The sequence below is a fragment of the Tyto alba genome, unplaced genomic scaffold (assembly GCF_018691265.1).
Source record: "Tyto alba isolate M040663 unplaced genomic scaffold, T.alba_DEE_v4.0 Super-Scaffold_14, whole genome shotgun sequence".
In the NCBI taxonomy this organism is placed as follows: Eukaryota; Metazoa; Chordata; class Aves; order Strigiformes; family Tytonidae; genus Tyto; species Tyto alba.
This window is the reverse complement of record NW_024881276.1, coordinates 29,189,562-29,213,833: the sequence shown is the minus strand read 5'-3', so window position 1 is coordinate 29,213,833 and position 24,272 is coordinate 29,189,562. Positions and strand designations below refer to the sequence as shown.

The 24,272-nt window shown below is 46.5% G+C and overlaps 1 protein-coding gene across 1 annotated transcript; it reads right to left on the bottom strand.

Annotated features, from left to right (window-relative positions):
- Positions 1 to 906: 906 nt before the first annotated feature.
- Positions 907 to 8,122, bottom strand: KCNE1 (potassium voltage-gated channel subfamily E regulatory subunit 1). Its single transcript, XM_033011388.1, has 2 exons — positions 7,962 to 8,122; positions 907 to 1,385 (listed from the first exon to the last, which is right to left on the bottom strand). Exon 2 carries the CDS (start codon positions 1,335 to 1,337, stop codon positions 957 to 959), a length of 381 nt encoding a protein of 126 aa, XP_032867279.1. The 5' UTR covers positions 1,338 to 1,385; positions 7,962 to 8,122; the 3' UTR covers positions 907 to 956.
- Between the last annotated feature and the right edge of the window lie 16,150 nt (positions 8,123 to 24,272).

Genomic DNA, 24,272 nt, shown 5'->3' with positions numbered 1-24,272 from the left:
ACCGAGGCAGGCTGCTCTTGGGAGCTGGAGGAACTGCTCCCAGGCTTTAAGCACAGGCATAAGATGCGTTAGTGGTTAAATATCAGACACTTTGTGGAACTGCTTTTCACAGAGTGGAAATTCACTTTCCAACCAAGGCATAGCACTTAGGTCTTGTGCAATAATTAAATGTGATTGAAACCCTTGAAATATTACACACTTGAATGGCATAGAACCTATGGGCTGCTGAATATTTGTGCAGGGGTGGATATTGCTGCCAGGATCAATCCCTATCCACAAGAAGGAAAACCAGAAGTAGCTGGCAAGGCCAGTCTGGGGTACCTGCTAAAAACTAGGGACAGTCACTAAAAAATTTCCCTCCAAATTCTACATTTTTCAACAGAAACAGTTTTCAGAAAAAAATATTTAAATATTTTTCTAAAATTTTATGTCAAAGAGGTGCATAATTCTGAAAAAAAAAAAAAAAAGGTAATCCACAACATTGTACAATTTATAAAATTATTATTCTATGCTGGACAAAAATTCAAATGAAATATTTCAGCTACTTTTTCTTGGAAGAAACTGGTCTTACTTGAAAATGATTACCTAAACCATACTTGGCCGTTAACACCTCTAGCTTGCGTTTGATCCAATTTGGTTTTAATTATACCGACTACTGCAAGTGTTCACGCTAGCAATGCCAACATTTGTTTTTTTCACTAGGTGAAGCTGATGAAGTCCATGATACTCCGTCCGCGTGTCCTCCCTCCTCGACCTTACAGTGACTGCAACAAGATACTGGTGGCCGGGCACTTTTGCAGCACTAGGACCATCACAGACCCATCAGCTTCACCATCAGTTCACAGTTTTTTAGGCTTGACCAAGGCCAGTCCATGCGGCTCTGCAGATGGGCAAGCAGCTAGCCAGGTATCAGGCGGGTTGTCCCTGTGCAAAGTGTAATTCTTTCTCTCATTTTGCTAGGAAGACTTTGCCTCAGGAATCTGCATGGTTGGCTGCTCCACGGCCAGCTGGTTTTCAAAGACACAGCACAGCTTGTAACTTTCTATGAGCTTGGCTTGAAAATACTCCCTGTCCTTCTTGTGCCAAATGTCTGTGGCAATGTAGGTATTGTAGGGGTCGCGGGAGTCCTCCAGCCTCCTGGCGCGGATGTTGGTCAGCATGACTCCCACAGTGAAGAAGCCAAAGAGGCCGATCATCAGTAGCACGTAGATGATTTCAAGGTTGTTGCTGGCACTTCTGACCTGGGAAGCTGCAGAGCTATTTGTCTGCTCCAGGTAGTCCTGAAGCAGCTTGGAGAGGAGTGAATTCAGGGCTGTGTCGTTAGACAGCACCAACATCTTGTTCTTCTGTGCTTCTCACTTCTTTCTTTCTTAATTATATTTTAGCTAGAAAAGAATAAAAAGAAGGGACATGCCATCAGATAAGGATGCGATTCCCTCTGTCTCCCTTAACTTGCTCCCTCCTCAGCGACAAAGTTACCTCAGGGCCGGCACAGAGGCAGGGTGGCTGGACAGACCTGGAGAGACCTCTTCACCTCCTGTTTCCAAGCCAGGCTACTTAGACGAGTCCATCCCCCATAAAGGCTTGCCTTGCAAAACCTCCTCAGTCTTCACAGGTGGTCTGGCGCAGTGTGCAACTGCCCTGGCTGTTGGCCACTCATCCAGATACCTCACCCAGGCCTCCCGTGCTGCTTTTTAAAGCCCGTGACTTCTTCCCTAGGCCCCCACAGGCATGAGGAGTGTCTTACTCCCACTCTACAGCAACTGATTCTGGCTTTGAAGATTTTGATCATGTCTTCCCTTGGTCCTCTCTCCTCCACTTTCAGCTTAAGGATTGAATTTGGAAACAAAACTTCTGTACCTGATCTTCAATGAGTGGAAATCACTCAGTACCTGCAGCCAGCTCCTCCTGTCCAGCCCTGTTGAGGAGCCTTGCTTTTCTTCTTCAGCTCCCATGCCAAACTGAGCAACCAAATCTCTGACAGAAATGTATCCCACACTAATTTAATGCAAATTCACAATGTGCATTTGCCCAGGGAGTAGACACAGAGGGAGTTTATATTAATTGCCTACAAAGCAGTGGAAAGGAAAAGCATCTTCATCCTCCCTCCTACAAGCTAGCAACAGTTCAATTCTTTCCCCTCCATACTAAAACGCTATGCAACTGGTGTTTTATTGTCTGGTTAGGAGGACTTCCACCGGCATCACTGCAGGTCAGGAACAGGGCCTGAGTCAGTAGCACCAAGAAGCACCTGGATGTCCAAAGCCTCCCAGCCGTGGCACTCTTCATTGACAATCTTACACAAGATTCTAAAGGGTCTTTTTCCCCTTTCCAATGTCAACTGTAATTCAGTTAGTAAGAGCAATCCCATCAGCACTGCAAAACCTCAGCAGCCAGGTAACATCACTGACAACCTCACTAAAATGCCTAATTTTAATGTCTCTAGAAAATTAAGACAACAGTCTCCCTCTGGTTTTGCCCTTAGCACATCTGAATGAGGTACTGTTATTCAAGGTGACTTCTGTGACAGCAATCTTGTAATCACATAAGATGGCTGTCAGTGCTTTCTACAGTTTTCAATCTGTGACAGCATGTTAGCAAAAGCTTCTCCAGCATACTTAGCTTTTGTTTTGGTTGGTCTTTTTTTTTTTTTTTTTTTTTTTTTTTTTAAAAAAAAAAAAAAGGTATTATATTATAATAATTTATAATACATCAAGAAGTAAATGAACCCTTGGGCAGAAAGCCACCAAAAAGCCTAGGCAGCAATTACACCCCTCCATGAGGGCGACATTAATGATGCATAGATATTGTGCAGGACCTCTGCACAGGAGGGAGTTTAGCTGTGCACACAGCCTCCAGCTGCCAGTAATGACACTGCAGCAGATGAGATGTATCTAGTGGCTTCTTTGAATTGTCTGTGCTTTGCTATGGCATAAATGCTGTAAAAGGAGATGCTGAGACAGGGGAAGCAAGAAGAGGACACTGATCTTATGACCTGCCATCCCTCATATGAAGAACAGTTATTTACCCAGCATGTTCTGTGCTAGTAGGTGCTGTTGGCAGCCGAAAGAAATACACAATTAATGCGAACATGAATATGATCAAACATACTCACATAAATTAATTGCTAATGAAACTACGTGTGTTGATATTTAGTCTGAAACATTTTGCTAGACCTTCTAGCCATGCAGTCATGGATTTGGGGCTGGGTCTCACTGAAAGTCAGACACTTAGCCCAGGATGATAAATTCTGTGGAGAAAGCCCTGTTCTTCTCACCGTACAACCCTGGGGGACATGAGTGGCACCAGCCCATGCCAGATGACATCAGACTGCTTCCCCTGACAAATAGGTGACCACTTGGAGCCCAGGTCAGGCTCCTGTGGGCTCAGACTCACCCTGCTCCAAGCAAGCAGTTCCTTGGTGATGGAGTAGGAAAAATGAGCACACATGAGAGTATGCCTTGGTATTTTGGCTTTAAATAGAGCTGAGCCTGAGGGTGGCAGAGGGAGACAAAAATCGCCAGTACAAAACAATATTCTGATCCAATTTATTTCTTCAGTTGCATGAGTCAAAGCTACAGGAAATAACATCTTGGCAGCTTGGGCTTAATAGTTAAAATCTATTCACATTTCACAGCTGTTTTCAGATCTTTTAAAAAGGAAAGGAAGAGAAAAAGAAGTTTAAACCTTTATCTGAGATTACTCCTCCTAAGCATGTAGAACATGTCAACACTGTAAAATGTAAAACCACTAACAAATTGCAATAACTTTAAGAGAAAACAAAAAAGAATTTCACAGGCGCTGCCAACTTTCTCCGGAAAGACAGGCAATCATTTCTCGTAATAATTATCAATAGAACTGAAGACACTTCAGCTGCTGATGAATTGAAATTTTGGGGCTAGATATCCCCAGCTACCCCCCCTATATTCTTTTGAAGGTTTCTGAGGGTTGCAAGGTATTTCTCACTTCTGGGTTGCTTGCGTGCCAGCTGGGCTGGAAGTCGCAGGGAGCTGAGCAGCACCATCTCCGTAACCACATCAGATGGCAATAACAGGAGAGGTTAAGGGAGGGAACGGGCATGCTCCTGTTCCCCAGAAAATCTCCTGAAATCACAAGAAGCCTAAAGGCCTCACCCACCACTTCAGGAGCCCTGTGCAACTCCACTGAAATCCATACTGGGACCACTTTAGAGCTGGCAGGACTGGGAAGAGCCACTTGTGCCATTGCCCCACTTCATGACAGATGGTCACATCTTACTGTCCCAAAAGTGCTTTGTTTTGACCATAACCAGAGTGGCTTTCTGCTCCCCATTACTGTCCACAGATGACTGCTGATGGTCTGCAAATTGTGACCAGTTCCCTCACGGGGCTCCCCTGATGGCCTCTGAGCAAAATCATGCTCAGCCCAAAATTAGCATCCTGGTTTACCTGGGTTGCATCCTGGTAAACCAGGGCCTCTCCTGGCATGGTGGTCCCCATCCCATGTCATTCCACAGGGGGGTTCAGTGCATGCCAGGGGGGTAACTCCTCCTACCTCTCTTGGGAGGGGCAAGCATTGAGCATGAACTGCCCTTGTTAAAAATGACCTAGGGCAAAACTGAACAGTTCAGGAACTTTTTCTCTAGCCAGTGATTCAAAGGGAATTCCTCAAGGTTGGCAGCAGTCTGGGCCACATCCTGATCTAAGATGCATTGCTGCTTCTCCATCCATTATACTAAATACAAGTGACAGATCTCCAAAGCAAAAACAATGGGCTCAGTGCAGGTTGTTTTCCAACACATGGGTTTCCCAGGAGTGCAGGTGTACTGCTGGCATAGCCCAAACTCATCTTCCATCAGGCGGCATCAATGACCCGAACCACTGCCCCATCAGCCATGGCCCATGGTGCTGAACAGCACCACCGGAGCTGGCCCTCCCTCACTAAGCCTTGTCCCTTTCCTCACTGTCATCTGCCATGATTCCTCTCTTTCTCATGCCATGGATTTCTTGTGGGGGGTGGAGAGAAGCCTCCCCTGAGTGATATCTTCGTGGATAGTGTGGGTTTAGGATGGCAAGCAAGATGCCACAGGCAGGTCCCTGAAGTTGAGGAACAGACAAAAGCAGGACTCTAAGAGACATATCTAAAATCTACACCATAAATGTCTCTGTGTGATCAGAGGGGTATGGCCCACAGTTTCTACAGTCAGTGGAGGGGAGAAAAGCATCTGAAGGCAGCTTAGACACCCTTTCCAAAGCATTTGAAAATACTGTTTATAAAGGAACAGGTTCTCAGCAGATGTAAAACCATACATTCGTTCTAACTTTGTGAAGATCTGAGGATCCTAGACAGTGTTTGCTTTTTCTGTCTGCTGGCTGTTATTGCTTGGAATGCCTTTAGCATTACTCTATGCTAAAGTTTCCCCGGGGATGTCCTTACACAGGTGAACTGTTCCTTGCAGTGGGGACACTCCACCGGTGGGGAAAAAACACAACCAAACCCACTACTCCATTCCTTCATACACCCCAAAGGCCCCTGTGTAGAGAAGAATGAGTCCTACTCTGCTTATTTCCAAGCACACGAGAGTCTGTTCACACTGCTCAACCCTTCAACACCGCCCACCATCCATATAGGAGTACTTGCTGCTCCCCCCAAATCTCCATGGTGTGGGAAAGAGCCATGGGGTGCAGTTAAGGAAAGGGAGACCTCCTAGAGATGGCAAGCAGCTCTCCAGAGGGACAAGTGAAAAATAAGCCTCTGTCAGCCACTTTGTTCATGGTGGTATCTTCCCTCTGGGGTGGAAGTAAAACTGGCCCAGCACCAACCCTGAGAGCTGCCTGCTCGAGGAAAAGGTTGAGGGATCTCTGGCAGAGGGCATCTGTCAAGAGTGCATTTTAACAGTTAACAGGGAATATTAGGGAAGAAACCTTTAAGCCACAAAGACTCCTTGTTTTAAAAAGTCTGCACGTGATGGAGGGCTGTGACAGCCAAGCTCAGGGAAGACCCAGCTGCTTCTGGAGCTATGAAGCAGGACACGCTGTGGTACTGGAGGATGTAGGTGCATGGACAAGTGTGGATAGGTTCCATGTGCATCATGTCTATCTACCATCTCATAAACCCTCTCTGAGTGTGGCTGAGGCCATGTCTCTCCAGTATGACCGTGCTATGGGACCTACTCCTAATCTTAATCTCTTGAACATCCAAACACTTACAGCTGTGGAGTGCTAGAGCTGCAAAATGCAAGTCCACGGGACCACCAGCATGATGCAGAGTCTGACCCTGCTTGAGTCTGAAGAGAGGCCAAACTGAGCGGCTGGACAGCATGCTGTGCTTGTCTGGGTGCTGAGGCAGTCGCACCCACTGTTGCTGGGGAGGTAGGTCTGTGACAGGGATATCATTGCAGGTCTGTAAATTAACATTCAAGTTCATATAGAGCAATTTGCAGCTGCAGAGCATCTGGCATTTAATATAACTTCTGTCTACATTATAAATGTCAGAACGGACTTACACCTGGTTGGTTCCCAACAAAGGCAAAGCTGGATGGGTCTGTCTGCTCTTTTGAACTGCTCCAGTGCTGCTGCCAGTGGAGTGCACCCAACCCAGCTGGTGCTGCCAGCTCCAGCATGGTCCTTTCTGCCCTTGAGTTGGACTTATTTCCAACAGCTGAGATTCAGTGAAGCACACGCTACGAGATGTTGTTGGGTCCCAGTTGACTGCTGGGATTTAAAAAGAAAAGAGGGAATCTTCTGTCACATAATGTACCTAGAGGATGTGATATTCAGCTTTGGAGCTCAGTGGGAATTTTGTCCTCGAGTGTTAGGTGGGCAAACTAATTTGCTTTGGCTAGCTGTACTTTTCTTCCCTGCTGAGGTTAAAATTTGATATTCATCATGTAAACAGAGGTGGATGTTAATGACAGATGCTCTTCTCCTAATACAATTTTCTCAGCTCTCACAAATCAAAGGACCTATATTCTAATTTATACTAAGCAAACATCTTCTACAATCTCTCTCTCATATTGCTGCCAAAAGCATCAGTAACCAAGCACCAGAAACGGACAGAGTCTAGAAGAATACTTACCTTTAGAAAAGACAGTACTCTAGCAACTTCTCATGAACTGATGACACACAAAAAAAGCCTGTGCCATGCTAGTGGCAGAAGTTAGCACACCACATTTCCCAGGTCCTCACATTTTCTGCCAACAACATGCTTCTCCATCACCATAAAGCAATGGATCTACTGACCTCTCTGGCTCATTTCCCTGGCTATTCATTACAGGGATGAGTAGGTCAGACAACTTTCTGGAGGCCAGAGCATTGCACAAGGCAGACCCATTTCCTTATCCAGCTCCTGGAAATTTTGCAACACTGCAGCATCCAGGGCGCTGCGATCCTATCAGAGATGGGACAACAGCACAGCCCAGAAGCAAGCAGGGTTGTATGGATAAATTTGCAGTTATACATAAGATGCACACATCTTCCTCAGTCCCTGCTTTTCTCCAGCAAATCTGGAGCCTCTCACAAATGGTTCTAGGGCCATCCATCCCTACCCACCTCAGGTCCTTGTGCCGCTTTAAAAAGCAGCACTCATGCAGTGAGGTACAGTCATTTCTTCCCAGAAACACCATTTTTTCTGATCACAAGACAGAAATTTAGTCCTCTTACACACACTGTATATGTATCACATTACCTTGAAGTGATAAACCCAGCAACACACACACACACACACACCCCCCAACCAATGTGCAACCAAGTTTATCCTTCCAGATGCAGCTGCCTTAGGCTCGCACCCAGCCCAAAAGAGCAGGCAAACACTGGCACGGCTGTAACAGCAAACAAAGCTTGGCAGGCAGAGTCCCGGCTCCCTCTTCCCCTCCATCAGTTCAGCTCTCTGGCTCAGCAGTTCCGTGGCTCTTGCAGCCTCCCAGTTCTCCGCCACCCCCTGCTCTCATCCCCAGCCCCTCTGCGCTGAGTGTCGGTACCAACCTCGCAGCAAAGCCCGGCTGGATGCAGGGCTCCAGTCCCTCCTGGGGAAAGAGAGTTAGGAAGATGTGAGCTCTGGAAAGCCCTTTGGGTAATGCCACTGGGGTGTGAGCGGGCGGAGGTTGGCTCCTGGCTCCTGCAGGGACAGCAGCCTGGCTGTCACTGTCCCTTGTCCCTGAGATCAGTGCAAAAGGTAAGAGGCAAACAGGAAAACACCCAGACTCAGCAGGCTGGGGGAGGGCAGGAGCCCGTGGCGTGGGTGCCGTCAGCCGGCCTCCCGCTGCAGGTGCCGGCTCCAGCCCTGGGCACAGAGGTGGGAGGTGCTGAGTGGGCATGGGGGCAGCTCCCATGCTGGCACCTCGGGGTGCCACAGGCCCCGGCGGGCAGGGCAGCACAAAGGGAGCGGGAGGAGGATGCCGGGGTGCCCTGATGCCCCCACCCCACGCGAGCTGCCCGTGCACCCTGACGCTCGCCTCGCCGCTGCTCTGCACGCTCACGGGCACAAACACACCCGTGCCCCACGCGTCCTTGGGTCTAGACAGGGGACCAAAGGTGTGCAGGTAGGCACATATTATATTTGTAGAAACAGCGATAGAGTCGGCAAAATCTCCTGGGATTAGGAGCTGTGACAATGTAAGGTGAGGTCTGTCTTCCAGTGACATTACAACCTTTGGGGTGTGAGGACGAAGGGAAGAGCCGTTTCCAGGGCTGCCCCTCGAACCCAACACAAACAATTCACAACATGGGGCCCTGTCTAACTCCTATCCATCACGAAAAGAAAAGAAAAGAAAAGAAAAGAAAAGAAAAGAAAAGAAAAGAAAAGAAAAGAAAAGAAAAGAAAAGAAAAGAAAAGAAAAGAAAAGAAAAGAAAAGAAAAGAAAAGAAAAGAAAAGAAAAGAAAAGAAAAGAAAAGAAAAGAAAAGAAAAGAAAAGAAAAGAAAAGAAAAGAAAGAAAAGAAAAGAAAAGAAAAGAAAAGAAAAGAAAAGAAAAGAAAAGAAAAGAAAAGAAAAGAAAAGAAAAGAAAAGAAAAGAAAAGAAAAGAAAAGAAAAGAAAAGAAAAGAAAAGAAAAGAAAAGAAAAGAAAAGAAAAGAAAAGAAAAGAAAAGAAAAGAAAAGAAAAGAAAAGAAAAGAAAAGAAAAGAAAAGAAAAGAAAAGAAAGACAATAACAAACCCTAAAAATCTATTTTCCATTCAAGAAAGAAGTGTCTGAGAAGTGTCTGTAGTCACCAGTTAGCTAAGGGGAGTGTTCATTAATGTGTACCTGGAACCTATAAAATAAATTTGTTAGCTTTGCAAGGCAGCTGCTTTTAAACTCAGTCAGAGGATGCAGGTGATGTGGGATAACATGCCCTCAGCACCCCTGGGGCTGTGGCAGATCCAGACTGGTGGGTGCATCATGTGGTCCTTGGCAGTTCCCTGCCCTGAGACTCTTAACAGCCCACAGCAAGTGGGGATGGGGACGCCCCCCCCCTTGCCTGATGCTCCTTGGCTTTACCAGGTGCTGTTGCTAGGGCGGCTGCTAGGGAGGAGAATTTAGACAGTGATTGAGGTATTGAAACGAATGGATGACAACAGTATCTTGATATTTTCTTGCACGCCCACTTTCAGGAGCTTTATTCTTTGTTTTCAGTGAGGTGGGGGATGTAGCCCATGTTTTTATTGCCCATGACATTGCTGCATCCAAATGAGGGAGCAGGCTGTTAACAAGAACAGATAATTTCCCAGGCTGACTCTAGGCTGGGAGATACCTACAACAGCAGACTTCACTGGAGGAGAGAGTGGGCAGTGGCAGCAACTGTACTGAGCTGTGTCCCAAGCTCTGGAAAAATCTGGCTTGCTTCTGGTCCAGGTCCTGTGTGCTCAGTTTCTCTCCTCCAGGACAAAAAAATTAAGCTTCAGTTTGCTTCTGGGAAGTCTTGAGCTAGATCTGATACGTCTCACTTTCACACACCCCCTAGCACCCACAGAGCATTCCCCTTTGAGATCTTTTAGTTACATTTTAATACTTGACACAAGGCACAGTATTTGTAGGGCCAAGGAAGATGGAGAAGTTGAAGGGATGGCCCAAATTCAGAGGAGGAGCCGATGGCAGTGGGGGACTGCTCCCACAGGGCAGGAGAGGGTGTTTCCCTTCCCCAGGAGACCAAAGGCACCAGCTGGAGGCCAAGCACAGCCACTAAAACACTAGAATAAAAAGAAACTGTGTTCCTGGGTGTGTGATCTCATCCAAATCACAGAAGGGTATCCTAAGAGTTTAACCGGACACTAGAGCATTACTGGGAATAGATGGTGCTGAAAAGATGGGCTGTGGCTAATTAGGAAAACAACACTACTTGGTAAACAAATTGATTAAATCCTCTGGCAATGAAAAAGGATGAAAAATAGGGTCAAGGCAACAAAGGCTCACTCCACATCAAGTTGGCTTGAGCACACTGAAAGATCCTGCCTCAAACCTAGAGAGGGTCCAAAAGGGGATGAAGGAGAAGGAGGAGAAAGAGGAGGAAGAGGAAGAGCAAGAAGAAGGGAGGAGAGTGTGCATGGTCAGTGACAGCCGAGAGCAAGCAGTCAGGCCCTGCTTCCTCCTTGTAGGTGAAATTTGGGACAAAATTAGATCATATCAATTCCTGGCCCAGCCTTCCTCTTCCCATGGCTGAATACCCAGGAAGGTGCTGGGGAAGAGGAGTATCATTTTGGCATGGACTTGGTGGCCATGCCTTTCCTCTGGGAGAGGGGCAGGCATGGTGAGGGAGCCGCTGGGACATGAGGCAGGCCAGGCACCAGCATCCAAGGAAGGCATTTTGAGTCAAGGCTTAGTGACATTGGCCCCATTTCACATCACCTCCCCCAAGGCAGGGCTCTCCGCTGGCGCAAAGTGATGATGGGCCATGGAGAACACCTGAGCTGTGCTGGAGCACCTAATCCCACACTGAGACAAGCTTTCCCCGGGGGAAGGCAGGAGCACATCACGGGGAGCAGCAGCCAGTGGGTGATGAGCTCCCTGCCACCACCCTGCCAGCCAAAGGGTAGGGTGTCAACCTACCACCCCAAATGCAGCAGGGAGGTTACCAACCTAATAAGGGGTACAATGGGTGCTTGGCAGGGGGTGAACCCCTTCTGCAGGGGCATGAGGGGCAAGTCTCCCTTCAACCCCATAGAAACACCATTGCACCTCTGGGGTTTGTTTTATTCTTGTTATATCACAGAAAGTTGATAGTTGCAGTTATATTCCTAAAATCAGCAAGAGATCTGTGAACAGGATCCCACTGGTTAACATCCTGTGATGGGAAATTAAAATGTGAATACAGTGACTAACCCCTGCTTTCCCTCACCCCACAGCCTCCTCGCACCACTGAGCACTGGGGTAACCTCCAGCAAAACTGCTCCAGTTGATGCACCTCCACAGAGAGCTAAGCTGTGGGGCTGGGCAAACCGAAGCAAGGATTATTTTTAAGAGATCTCAGGATCTGTGTGGGACCTCACTTCTCCCACCATCACACCATCATGTCTCCACGGCAGCTGAGGGGAAGATTATATCTTTTATTATGCAAGAGCAGATTAATTTTTTTTTTTAGAAGTGCCTGTGTAACTTCTATTTGACTTTGGTGGGACCTGAGAGAGCATCTGACAGGGACATTATTGTTTTTATATAGCAATGGCAATATACAAAGGCTAGGTTCAATGCTACAGAATTATTCCAGGCAAGAAGTTTCTTTGCCCTCCTCAATCTGTCAGTAGCCAAAGGTTTCATTTACTTCAGTACAATAACGACATGTAGAGTGATGAGATCCCTCAGAAACCAAATGCAAGTTTTCTCTGGAAGGTGATAAAGGACATTTCACAAGCACAGGATTTTCCAGATCTCTTGAAACCATATGCCTGGTGGAGGTGTGGAGGTCTTTTGTTTTTAAATTGGTTTTACTGTTGTTTTGAGGAAATACTGAAGTAGGTATGAGGAGTAGAGAATATAGTTTACTCTTTCAATGAATCATTGCTCTTTCTTAGAAAGGTTACTGCTGTGGCTCTTGCACATAAATAGATGAAGTCTAACATGTTTCTGTCTGGATTATTATCTTTGGCACTTTGCCACGCATATCATATTAATCCCTCAAAATCCAGGGAAATCACCAGAGAGTTATGCAAACCCTTACTTGCAGAGTTTTGCTGGGCTCCTGAGCAAGAAATGAAAAGGCTGCACAGAACAGCCCAGGTAGAGGGAGAAATAACTCAGAAGGTTCCTTTGGTCTCCTCTGGTCCCGCAGTGACCTAGGCTGAGCTCAGATCATGGCAGGCACTGGGCTGAGCCTGCCCTCTTGCCTCTGCTTCCTTATGGCAGAGTCAAGGGGATGGGAAGACGACTGGGGTTTGGAGCCTTTCTCCAGCTCCGGTCCCCATCCCAAGGATGTCTTCCCACCAAATGCCTCTATTGCTAAAGGTCTCGGCTGGCCCCTTTGGTATGTGACCTTCGCTTCAGTCCAAATACTGTAGAAGTGACTTTGGATTGGGGGTTATACAAGTCATGTTACAAAGGATGGGCTTTCAGAAAAACCACAGCGCTGGCTTTCTGCAGATGGTACTTGAGTCAGTCGAAAATAAAAGTACTCAGAGTTGTGCATAACATTTAGTGAACCTGGCCAAGAGGGTGACACTAATTCACTTGATGATATTCCAGCTCATCCAATTCCTAAAAGGAAGGATGTGGACCACCTGCTCCCCTACATTCGCACAACCTCTGCTATTATGCAACCACGAAATAAAGGTTCACTTGGCTGCAGCAGCAGGAGCGATGCCACAGGTCAGAGATGCAGCTGGCACAAGTCAGCCGAGCTGCAGCAAAGTAAACAGAGCTGCGTAGATTTACACCAGCTGGGGAAACTGGCTTGCAATTTGCAGCCTGCCATTGAAATACAATTTAGACTGAAAAAACCCACAATGTTAAATTACAAATGTGCTGACACCTGCAGCGTTTGGAAGAGACAATATACGGAGATGCTTCCGACCCCCATAACAAAGTTAAATGCAATTCCCTCACTTAAGAGTAATTCATAGATGCCGGCAGAGGCACAAAGGCTGGAGTGTTATATTTTTATGATGATAAATCAGATGAGTCATCCCCAATCAGCAAGCACTCATTGCTTTAATGACCAGACAAGGGAAATTCACTTTAGCAGCGACTGATACTGCGTTTTATTCTTCTGACCATTCCTCAGGAGTTGTGGGAAGGCTACACCAGTAGCTACGAATTCACATCCACTCTGGACTATGTCTCCTGAGAGCAAGCTGCGGTTATCAGCTCCCACAGTACCTGTGCTGTGGCTTCTGCCCCTTTCTAGCAACAGCGTTTTAGGTGATCTGTGGTGCGGTGCCTGCAGGGAAAGGACCTACTCATTTTCTCACTGACATGCAGTACACCTCTACTGTCCCCACCACTCAGTCTCCCAGGCACTGCTGCAAGCACACAGGGAAAGCAGCACCATTACCTAAAAATAAGCAGAACCTCATTACAAAAAAAAAAAAAATCACAGTCACGCTCCACGGGTACATGAAGACAGCCATAAAATTCCTGGACACATTCCTACTGGCTAGCAATGTTGTTTCACAATTGCCCCGGCACTGCTGGGGAATGAGCGCTTCCCGGGACAGGAGCACGGTAATCATGTTAAATGGTCTCGGCTTGGTGCTGGGTACGCAGGTGGCCACAGCTCAATAGCCACAAATAACACTGGCCCTTGGCGCCCAGCAGCGGGGCACATTGTTCACAAAATATTCAATTCCCTTTTTTAACAAATGATGATTATTTTTTTTTTCCTCAAATGAGAGGAGTATGGTAAATAAAAAACAGGATTTTTTTTTTTTTTAATTTACCTACCACATTCTCCTACAAACATTCAGTCCTGTGAAAAGATGTTTTTAAAGATGCTGTTTACATGGGTAACAATCCCCCAGCCCTTTCCTCACCCCGAAGCCAGCCCAGGGGGGCCAAGTTTTGCCCCAAGCAGTGGTAGAGGAGCCCAGGTCATGACAGAGCCATCACATTTCTTCCTTGCTGCTCCCAGGAGGAGAGAGTGTGCCTGTGTGCATTGCGGCTCCTGTCTCCACAGATTAAAAAGCTGCATTAATGAAGGGGAGGAATAACATGTTTCCTTGAGAAGGAATGGTGATACAGGCAGATTTTTTTGCTCTAAGGGATGCTTGGACTGTTTTTTTCCAATTTTCTTCAGATTTTGCCGGGATAAGTCAGGGGCCGGGTCTGCTTCGAAGCTGGCTCAGGCACGTGTGCTGCTCTGCGTGCACTAACAGAGATATCTGCATGGCTAACAGCATCCCTGCCCCAGCACACATCCTGAACCATCACAAGTCCTCCACATGCTGGTCACGGGGCACCTTACGTCGTCAGGCAGTTGCTGCCCAGGGGCTGGTTCCCCCCTCTGTTTAGGGCATGGCTGCTGCCTAAAAGGTCTGCAAATGCATGACTGTTCATTTCTGATGGAGAGGCACTTGTTCCTCGGGAGGAGCGTGTCCTCATGTGCCAAGGTGAGGGAAGACACGGCTCAGAGGGGGAAGCAGGCATTTCCCAGCGCAGCCTCACAAAGAGCAGTCCTGCAGCCCATTTGGAGATCAGGCCAGCCTGCACCACGCTCTGCCTTTGCTGGTGCTGTCAGCTCCTCACCCATCTGGAGTGTCAGGGCAACGAGCCTGAAATAGCTGAGGGGAGATAGCATTGCCTCCCTGCTCATCTCCCCGCTGCATGTATCTGTCAGAGGAGGTGTCTGGGGACCGGCTCTGCGGAACACCCGTTTTCGGCTCAGGGTCTCAGCCTGTCACAGCCAACACGTCTCTGACCACGCAAGCACTGATGGTGGGGGACCCCATCCTGCCACCAAGACGATACCCCTGAAATGTCTACCACGTGTGCAGGCAGGGATTTCTTTGTTTGGCAGAGTGCTTGAGCAAGGGGTACACAGATAATGTTCCCCTTCATCATTCTGTCCCTCTGTTGTACCCAGCTCCCTTCCCCTCATTTTAGGGGATGAAAATGTGGGTCTGACAAACCACAATCCAGACTCTATCAGGTGGCAAAACTCAAAGGTTATATTTACAGAGCACATCTAATCAAACTAGATCCCTCAGCACTGAAGAGTTGACAGCCATTAAATGATAGGATCTCCAAAAAAACTCCCACCCCAATCCCTCAAAACCTGCGCGGGCTTGTATTCTCAATGACCCACAAAGAGCCACGGTGTAAGGCAAGAAGGGCTTTTGGAAGCTGCTACAACATCACCACATTGTTGGAGGTTTATTCATTCTCCCAGTGTTTAAAGTACTGAAAACTTGACAGGTTTGCATTATATTCCTTTGATAGTATGCTGCTTAAGCAAAAATAATATTGAACCTATGCCTTTTCCTCCACTGAATCCAGCCACCTCAGAGAGTGTTTTGTACCCACATTTTTATTAGCAGATCTCCCAATACATCAAGAAGCAGAGATGTTTTATGCTCAGAAACCAATTTCACTGGCAGTATTGCCAGAAGGAAGATCAAAGATCCCCTAATGGTACAGAAGGAGCGAGCTGTCCAACTGTATCCTCTAATCTTCCAGGAATTTGCACTAAATTGCTAGGTAAGGTTGGGAGAGGAGGGTCCTCCATACACTAGGAAGGACACTGTCAGAAATGCCCCCTTTCAGGACAAGATCCAGATCACAGGGGAAAGGAAACCTTGTATCCTGAGAAGCAAAAGTGAAAAATACCTTTCTGCTAATTTAGCTAAAATAACTAAATCTATACGCTCACTCTCTCACCCATGCAATCCACACCTTCCTGCACTTGCACATCACGTATGGGCCAACCTTGCATGCATTATTAAGGAAGTCTTTCACAGGCAACACTACTCCTGATTTTTTTTTCTCTTTTCTTCTTCTACAGAAGCTACATGTTTTACAATGAGGCACAGATAAGCTTTTCTCCAGAAGCAGCCACACGTATCTTCCTCCTGTGCTGTTTTTCCCCTTGAGCAAACACCAGATGTGAGAAGTATGAGCAAATTGCCACCCTTCAGAAACCTCTGAGATCCTTTGTGTTTCTGGTCCACTGACCCACAGCAGAGCAAGGGGTCCACAGCTGCCCTGGGACACGCTTTCTCTGGACATTCAGCTACGCCCCTTCAGCCTTTGCTGAAGCACTGGCACAGATTTACACTGTCCTGAGAATCAAATCTCTCTTTATTCCAATTTTGCATGGATTTAACCAAGTTAGCATGAGTAAATTTTCTCCCAATTCACTGTAAGGAAAGCCAGACCTAATGTATCACCTCGAGGGCACAGCCAGAGCTTTGCAGTTACTCCCAAATTACCTTTCTGAGCAGCTGACCTCGAGGTCACAGACAGAGCTTTGCAGTTACTCCCAAAATACCTTTCCAAGCAGCATCAGAGAAAGAAGATCAGCCTAACAAGGACAAGGCAGCGAAGCGAGTCTCTTCATCACCACACCCTGACAGCTCGGCCAGCACAAAGCCTGGCTGCAGTCATCCCAACAAGGGTCTGCACAACAGAAACACATCGCGCCTGCTCTCTGGGGTCTGTCCTGCCCTCCTCTTCCTCGGTGAGTACAGCCCGAGCCTCTGGCCAACCTGGCACCCCACGGCCCATTGGCACTTCTCACGTCATGGCTCCGGCTTCCTCGTCCCTGCAATTTGGAAGTGGTGAGCAAGAAAACTGCTGCTCAATCCTTCTGCAGGTCAAGGAGGAAAGGCTTTCCGTATTTGCAAACCAAACCAGACATCAAAGGCAAATGCGAGCTGTATCGCCCATATTTTCTTCAACAGAAGTGGTGCCACAGGGTCCTGTACATTAGACAGATGCCCAGGCTATGTAACAACTTGCTTGTAGCTTTATAAACTAAAGGGCAAGATCATTCTTTGGTTCGTACATGAGGATCATACCTTGATTAGTACCTAGGATATCTTTCTTCTCTGATCACAACAAAACAGAAGGAAATTAAATCCTAAGGCTTAGGAACAAAAAGTACTGAAAGTCAGCCTAAGAGTGATTTTGCTCCACCCAGAGCCAGCATTTTCTGCCAGGTTCCTCTTTGCTTTGACACACACATTTCAAGGGAGAAAAATCAAAAGGTCGTGAGCTGACTCAGAGGACGTGAGTATCAGACAGGGCACTCAGCATCTGAAATGCCTTGAAGCAAAGGTACAAGCTGTGACTCTCTTCTTCCAGGAAACCTTGACCAGCTCCTACATGCAAACAGACATAACTGGTCGATTTTATTTAACCCAGAATGTTGAGCGGACAGAGCACGTGTTTAGAGAACACCAGTAAGAAACTAGTGTCAAGCTAATTAGCCTTTGGCACAGCCTCTCAGCTACCAGCAGCCACAGCTGCAGGAGGCATTCCTTGCACAGCACCATGTGTTTTCAGACAATTCCCTGTGTCTTGCTGAAATTAGACTCGTAGAATCATTTAGGTTGGAAAAGACCTTTAAGGTCATTGAGTCCAACCATAAACCTAACACTACCAAGTCCGCCACTAAACCAAGTCCCTAAGCATCATGTCCATCTTTTAAATACCTCCAGGGATGGTGACTCCACCACTTCCTTGGGCTGCCTGTTCCGGTGCTTGACATCCTTTTCGGTGAAGAAAATTTTCCTAATATCCAATCTAAACCTCCCCTGGGGAAACTTGAGGTAATTTCTTCTTGCTCTATCGCTTATTACTTGGGAGAAGAGACCAACACGCACCTCATTACAACCTCCTTTCAGATACAGAGTGCTAAGTTCTCCCCTCAGTCTCTTTTTCTCCAGGCTAAACAACCCCTGTCCCTTCAACCACTCCTCAGAGGATTTGTGCTCTGGACCCTTCAACAGCTTCTTTTCCCTTCTTTGGACACACTCCAGCACCTCAATGTCTTTCTTGTAGTGAGGGGCCAAAAACTGAAGAGAGTATTTGATGTGCAGCCTCACCAGTGCCGAGTACAGGGGGACAGTCTCTTCCCTAGTCCTGCTGGCCACGCTATTTCTGATACAAGCCAGGATGCTCTTGGCCTTCTTGGCCACCTGTGCACACTGCCGGCTCATATTCAAATGGCTGTTGACCAACACCCCCAGGTCCTTTTTCACCAGGCAGCTTTCCAACCACTCTTCCCCACACTTGTAGCTTTGCATGGGGTCGTTGTGACTCCAGTGCAAGACCCAGCACTGAGCCTTGTTGAACCTCATACAGTTGGCCTTGGCCCATCGATACAGCCTGTCCAGATCCCTCTGTAGAGCATTCCTACCCTCCAGCAGATCAACACTCCCACCCAACTTGGTGTTGTCTGCAAACTTACCGATGGTGCACTTGATCCCCTCATCCAGATCATTGATAAAGCTATTAAACAGAACTGGCCCCAATACTGAGCCCTGGGGAACACCACTTGTGACCAGCTGCCAATTGGATTTAACTCCCTTCATCACAAATCTTTGGGCCCATCCATCCACACAGTTTTTTACCCAGCAAACAGTACACCCTTCCAAGCGATGAGCAGCTAGTTTCTCCAGGAGAATGCTGTGGGAAACAGTATCAAAGGGTTTACTAAAGTCCAGGTAGACAACATGCAGAACCTTTCCTTTACTAAGCAGGTCACCTTGTCATGGAAGGAGATCAGGTTAGTCAAGCAGGACCTGCCTTTCATAAATCCATGTTGACTGGGCCTGATGACCCAGTTGTCCTGTACGTGCTGCATGACGGCACTCAAGATGATCTGCCCATAACCTTCCCTGGCACCAAGGTCAGACTGACAGGCCTGCAGCTCCCCACATCTTCCTTTTGGCCCTCCTTGTAGATAAGCATCACATTTGCTAACCTCCAGTCAACTGTGATCTCTCCAGTTAGCCAGAACTGCTGGTAAATGATGGAAAGTGGCTAGGCGAGCCAGCTCCCTCAGTACCCTTGGGTGGATTCCACCCAGCCCAATAGGCTTGTGTGTGTCTAAGTGGTGTAACAGACCACCAACCATTAGAGACAGTAGTGATCTATGTGAATTAAGAACATGTTAAAATGATTGAGGCATTTTCCTAACCAAAAATATATGTAGAAAAAACCCACAGAGGTAGCACTGAGTGAGCATAACTCTGGTTGCAAGTTTCTGCTTTGCCGTGTGGCTGAGCCCACTCATTCAGTATCACGCAGTACCTCTGGACTCTAAATGCATTGAAATGAGAAGACCACGACCACGACCACAGACTTTTGTACAGCAGCACCGCTAGTGCAGCTGATACTAAATTCAGATTCATCCCATACAGCTTCTCACACCGTGTCTATCCTTGCTGCACCTGAGCACCATCTCCTGTGCTAACACGGCTGCTACCCAGTTTGTTCTCTGGTCTGGAGGAGAAACACATGCTGGTGGACAAGAAATCCCATTTTTACCCCAAATCAATAACTAATTCTCCTCCTTTTCAAATAAAATTGGCTCTTGTTTAATACCTACCTGGAGTTAGTGTCCCAGACTGCCTGCAGACTGCATGAGTGCAGGTCAGCGATGCCTGGGGGTTAGGAGCTGGCCTAAGGGGAAGCAATCTACCTGCAACCGTGAGGCTTAACTTGCCTTGGGCTGAGGTTATGCAAATTCAATTAATCAACACTTAAATCCTTACCTCAGAGCAGGGCCTGCAACACCGAGGTGAGGAAGAGAGCAGTGAAACAAAGCTTAACACACAGGGTCTACTGCTGGGCTCCTCTGTTCTTTAAGGAAGTCTTCTTGCTTATCTGTATCAGCATTTTGTGTTAACTGTAACTTCCTCGCAGCAGAGACCTCATCTCTTGCTTATCTAGAAAACCTTTCACAGTTTAAGCATGATGTAATTAGAGGCAATAATGATAATAATTAATTGATTTTGAAGTTATCATCCCTCTTCAGTGTGTTTAATGAATGATAGAGACAGACCCTCCCAGAAGTGCCAGAGGCTGTAGCTCCACCTAATAACATTGCTAAAAGCAAACCTCAAACACATGCTGGAAGAGATTAATTGTGGTAGATAGGCTGTCAACGCTCCAGTTAAACTTTTATTGTCAGTCATCTGGAGACACGAGCCCAAGGCTACTGAAAAAGTCAGAGCTAGAGAATATATCAGCTAATGGCTCAGGCTACTAGTAGTCAAAGGCAGTGATGGGGAGAGTAATTTTGAAGCCTAGGCCAAGGGTTTCATATCAGCCCAATGAAATAAATGCCTTGATCATTCACATCTATACTGCCAGCCTTAAAACCCAGCCCAACCCCTCAGCATATTGTTCTTTTTCTTTTTTTTTTTTTTTTTTTTTTTGTGCAGACATGAAAGAAAGTGAGACAGAGATTTATCAGTTATGCAAGTGCAGTAAAAGACTCGGGAGAATGAACCAGCTTTCTGAAGTTCAGAAGACTGGCTGACAGTTGTGATCATGAAAGGCACACCCACATAATCTGATGGTTTTCTGAGAGCCATGAAACATTTTTATTCTACACTGTCAGCTCCTAGACTCGCAAGAAAACAAGAATCTTCTTGTGCTATCACCTCGGAAGAGGTGAACTGTCAGACAATAAAAGCTCTGTCGTGCTTTCACCATCTATAAAATTTCCACCTGTAAGAATTTCTGTTAAAACCACACCAAAACTGCGCAGGTGGGGAAAAGTTGCACCTCTGCAGCAAGGATGCTGTGGATCAGAGGGCAAGAGGCTGCCTCCAGCCTGCTTCCCACTGTGCTCACCAGGGCTACTGCTCACCCAGCTCCCTCGCTCTGCACTCCTTCTCTCCGCCTGAGGTTATTTTTATATATATATATATTTATATATATATATTTATATATATATACACACACATGCTTTAAATATGCACACGTGGACATTTTCTCTGCACAACACATATTTTCATTACTTTAGGCATTTCTTTTCCTCCTAGGCAAACAAGCCTTCCCAGTTTTTTGAATTCCCTCCCACTCAAAACAATAGGCTAGACACGGAGTGAAACTGTCCCTCCTTAAATCAGGCTGCCACGCATTCCTCTTGCTTTAAATAAGGGACTATTGCTAAACTAATAATTTCCATTCTTTCTCAGTCAACAAGCAAGGCTGAAGCCCATGCTGGTTCTCAGTCGGGGCTGAAAAACCAACCTCTGTTTCCCGTACTTTGCTTGGTGCCTGCAACAAGCCATACTCCATTGCAGTCCAGGCATAACACCACCACAAGCAAATGGTGAGGTGACCTGAATCATAATGGTTGTGGAAGGGTTGGACTTCATTACTGAGATGTGTCAGCAAGCTACTCTAATTTTGCACTTTTAAAAATTCCTGGCTGAACTTACACCTTCTCATTATTGAAAAGCAAATGTCCTCAGAAAACAGGTTGCCGATAAATGGAGAGCTGATAGCTAAAAATAAAGTTTCAGATTCAGACAAAAACACTTTGGAAGACCCAGACTTACTATGGCAGAGCAGGCCTTTCATTGAAATCCGGAATTGCTACAAAAGCTGTGGGATTTGAAAAGGTCATCATGGCAGAAGCAGCGGTGCCACCAATATATTTGAGCTCTGTTAGCTTCCCAACAGGTCCTCCCAGGCAGCAGCGTGCCACCCTGGGGCTCAGCCCACAACACCTTTTGCAGGTACATCCCAACCCAGCAAAGTCCAGGGACTCCTTGTTGCTGACTTCTGCCAGTCACCCAAGCCCGAATTCTCTGTCACACACAAATGAAGATGCTCGAGTGCGAGATGCCAAATGCTCCATCTTGCTACTGTGAGATCCGTGTGCCAAGCAGCAGGTCCATTTTATTTAGAAAACAGTATGTAGCTATAAGAAACATTTTCCCCAAGCAGTGGCATTACTTGACCATGCCATTCATAATGCAATGACTAACAGATTTACTAATTTTAAGCCTACTTTGTTTGTTCCACACTAGGAAATGGAAAATGTGAATTCCAGTTGTTCAACTCTTGTGCCAGATATAGTACATTATTCCTTTTGTTTGGAAAGTTTCTTTTCCAAACGCCATCCATTACTCAAGCTGTATTAATGCAACAAATTTATCATCCAAATAGTTTCCAGTAGATCTCAGCAAGAGGATGTTTTTTCTGGTGTTATGGCCAGGTACACTCATGTCAAAAAGCTCCACTTGGCATCGCCTTTTAACCCAAATGCTTTAAAAAAAAAAAAAAAAAAAAAAAATTGAATTCTTGTCTGTTCAGGAGTTTTAACTGCCAGTGATTTGCTACCTGTAAGCATCACAGGAACAATCTAGACAGCAAGGACCGCTGGAAACTACTCACCTTAATCTAGGGTATTTTATCTGAACCAAAAGCATTTGGTTCAAGTACTGCAGAGCATTTCACGCTGAGTCCCCATTCAACACCACCCCAACAGCAGCTCAATTTCTAGGGGAGGTTTTCCTCCATGGTACACTGATGAGAAAACCCAAAGTGATTTGAGATCCCTCCCCCGTGAGTGTTTAGGAAGCACGATGTACACCCTGATGTCCCTGAGGCCGTGTGTCACGGGGTGCCTGTTGCCACCCTGCTCCCAGTTTTGGCTGCAGGCAGCTCCCACCAGCTCAGCCACCATAGTCCCTCCCGAAGGCGTAGAACCACCATGCGACCAGAGGCTGGTGGCCCTGTGATTGCCCTTGTTCCTCCTGGCCCAGCACCAGAAGCAGCAGGTCTCAACCAGCAATGCCAAGGAGAAATCGGGTATTTGCTATGCATAGCCACTCGCCTGTCTGTCCTTAACCATGTACCCACGCTGCGGCATCAGGAATAACGAGAGGCTTGTCGTGACAATGGCTGGGAGGTGGATGAATACTTGAATCCTTTGCATAAATGCTGCTGTTTGTTTGTAACGCTCCTCCACTCAGCTCTGCTCTAGCAAAGCTGATCTTTAATACCTTTAGTGTTTCTCATCCTTCACAAAATGTAATAATGCTTCTGATGGCAAATTAATCAAACACGTTGACAGCCATGATTTAATTGTTGGAGATGAAACAACCTCTTGAAAAAAAGTCAAAGAGAAAAGTGTACCTTAAAGTAAAGATTTCTAGGACAAAGCAGTAGCATGAAAACAATATTTTTGCTTATTCTATTACACCTGCTTTCATCTCATTCCTACATCTGAAGTTCAAAGTTAACCACTTATATTTACACAGAAGAGAATAACGTTCCCGTGGTTTGTTTTCTTTTGAATCTCATCCAAAAAGTCATGCACACAATTATATCAATAGATGTTCGTGATCTGAATGCTGCTGCATCACACTAGTGAATAAACCAGGACATCAAAATTGCTTGTATTAAGAAATGAACCTCAAATGGACCCGGTTCCTCCAGTAAAAATGACGGAGCAAGTACCTATCTGGCATATGGAAAAATAACCAAGATATCAACCCTTTCCTTTTTAAAGCTGCAACATTGGAGCACTCAGGTGGGAGAGGGGTCCCCTGTGAGTGCAGCCTCACAGCTCACTCCCCAACACCCAGCCAACAAAACCAATGGAGCTCCCCATACTTTGCACCGCATCACCTAATGCCCCATGAGACACCCTGATCATGCACGTGAGTCCCTCCCCTCCACAAAATAAGTCCCTGGTGAACCAGGGCTGCCCAGACCTACCCCCTTCCTGCAGCAGTAGCAGCAGCACAGGAAGGTCTCAGCAGAGGTGGTTTCATCTCTGGGAGACAAGCTACCCTGGCAGTCATTGAAGGGCAGATTCATGGCCTGGGAAACCTGTTCTTCCTCCACCTACTCTCCAGTGTACGCAAGGTTTCAGGTGGAAAGATGTGCAGAGGCACTGACAGGCCTTTCAGCCCCCAGTGCTCAGGGGAACCCCACGCCTGGCTAATTCTGCAGGATGCAGAGATCCCTGTGACGCCACTTCTGCCATCGCTGCCCCCGGGCAGCACCGCGGTAACTCGTGGTAGCAGCCTCGCTAACAAGGGGAGCATCCATACTCAGAAGGAAAAAAATGGTGACTACGACTTTTCATACATTGGGTCAAAGGGAGTTTTTGTTATTTTTACACTTCCATAAATTTTTTTTTTGTGTGTTGTTTGTTTGTCGCTGTTGTTTATTTTAACTAAGATCAATGTCAAATTATCTTGCAAACATTTACACATATAGGAAAAAACATCACCCAAAAAAACAGTTGAAAAAACCCTAATAACTAAACATGCAGAAGAAACTACTACAGGTCAGGTAGCAACACAGATCACTATTAAGGCATTGAAGTAGTACAAAATTCGTATTTTGGCCTGCCTCTGTGGTCACCTTTCTGCACGATTTGTTCTGAAAACGGAACCACCAGATATCTGGAAG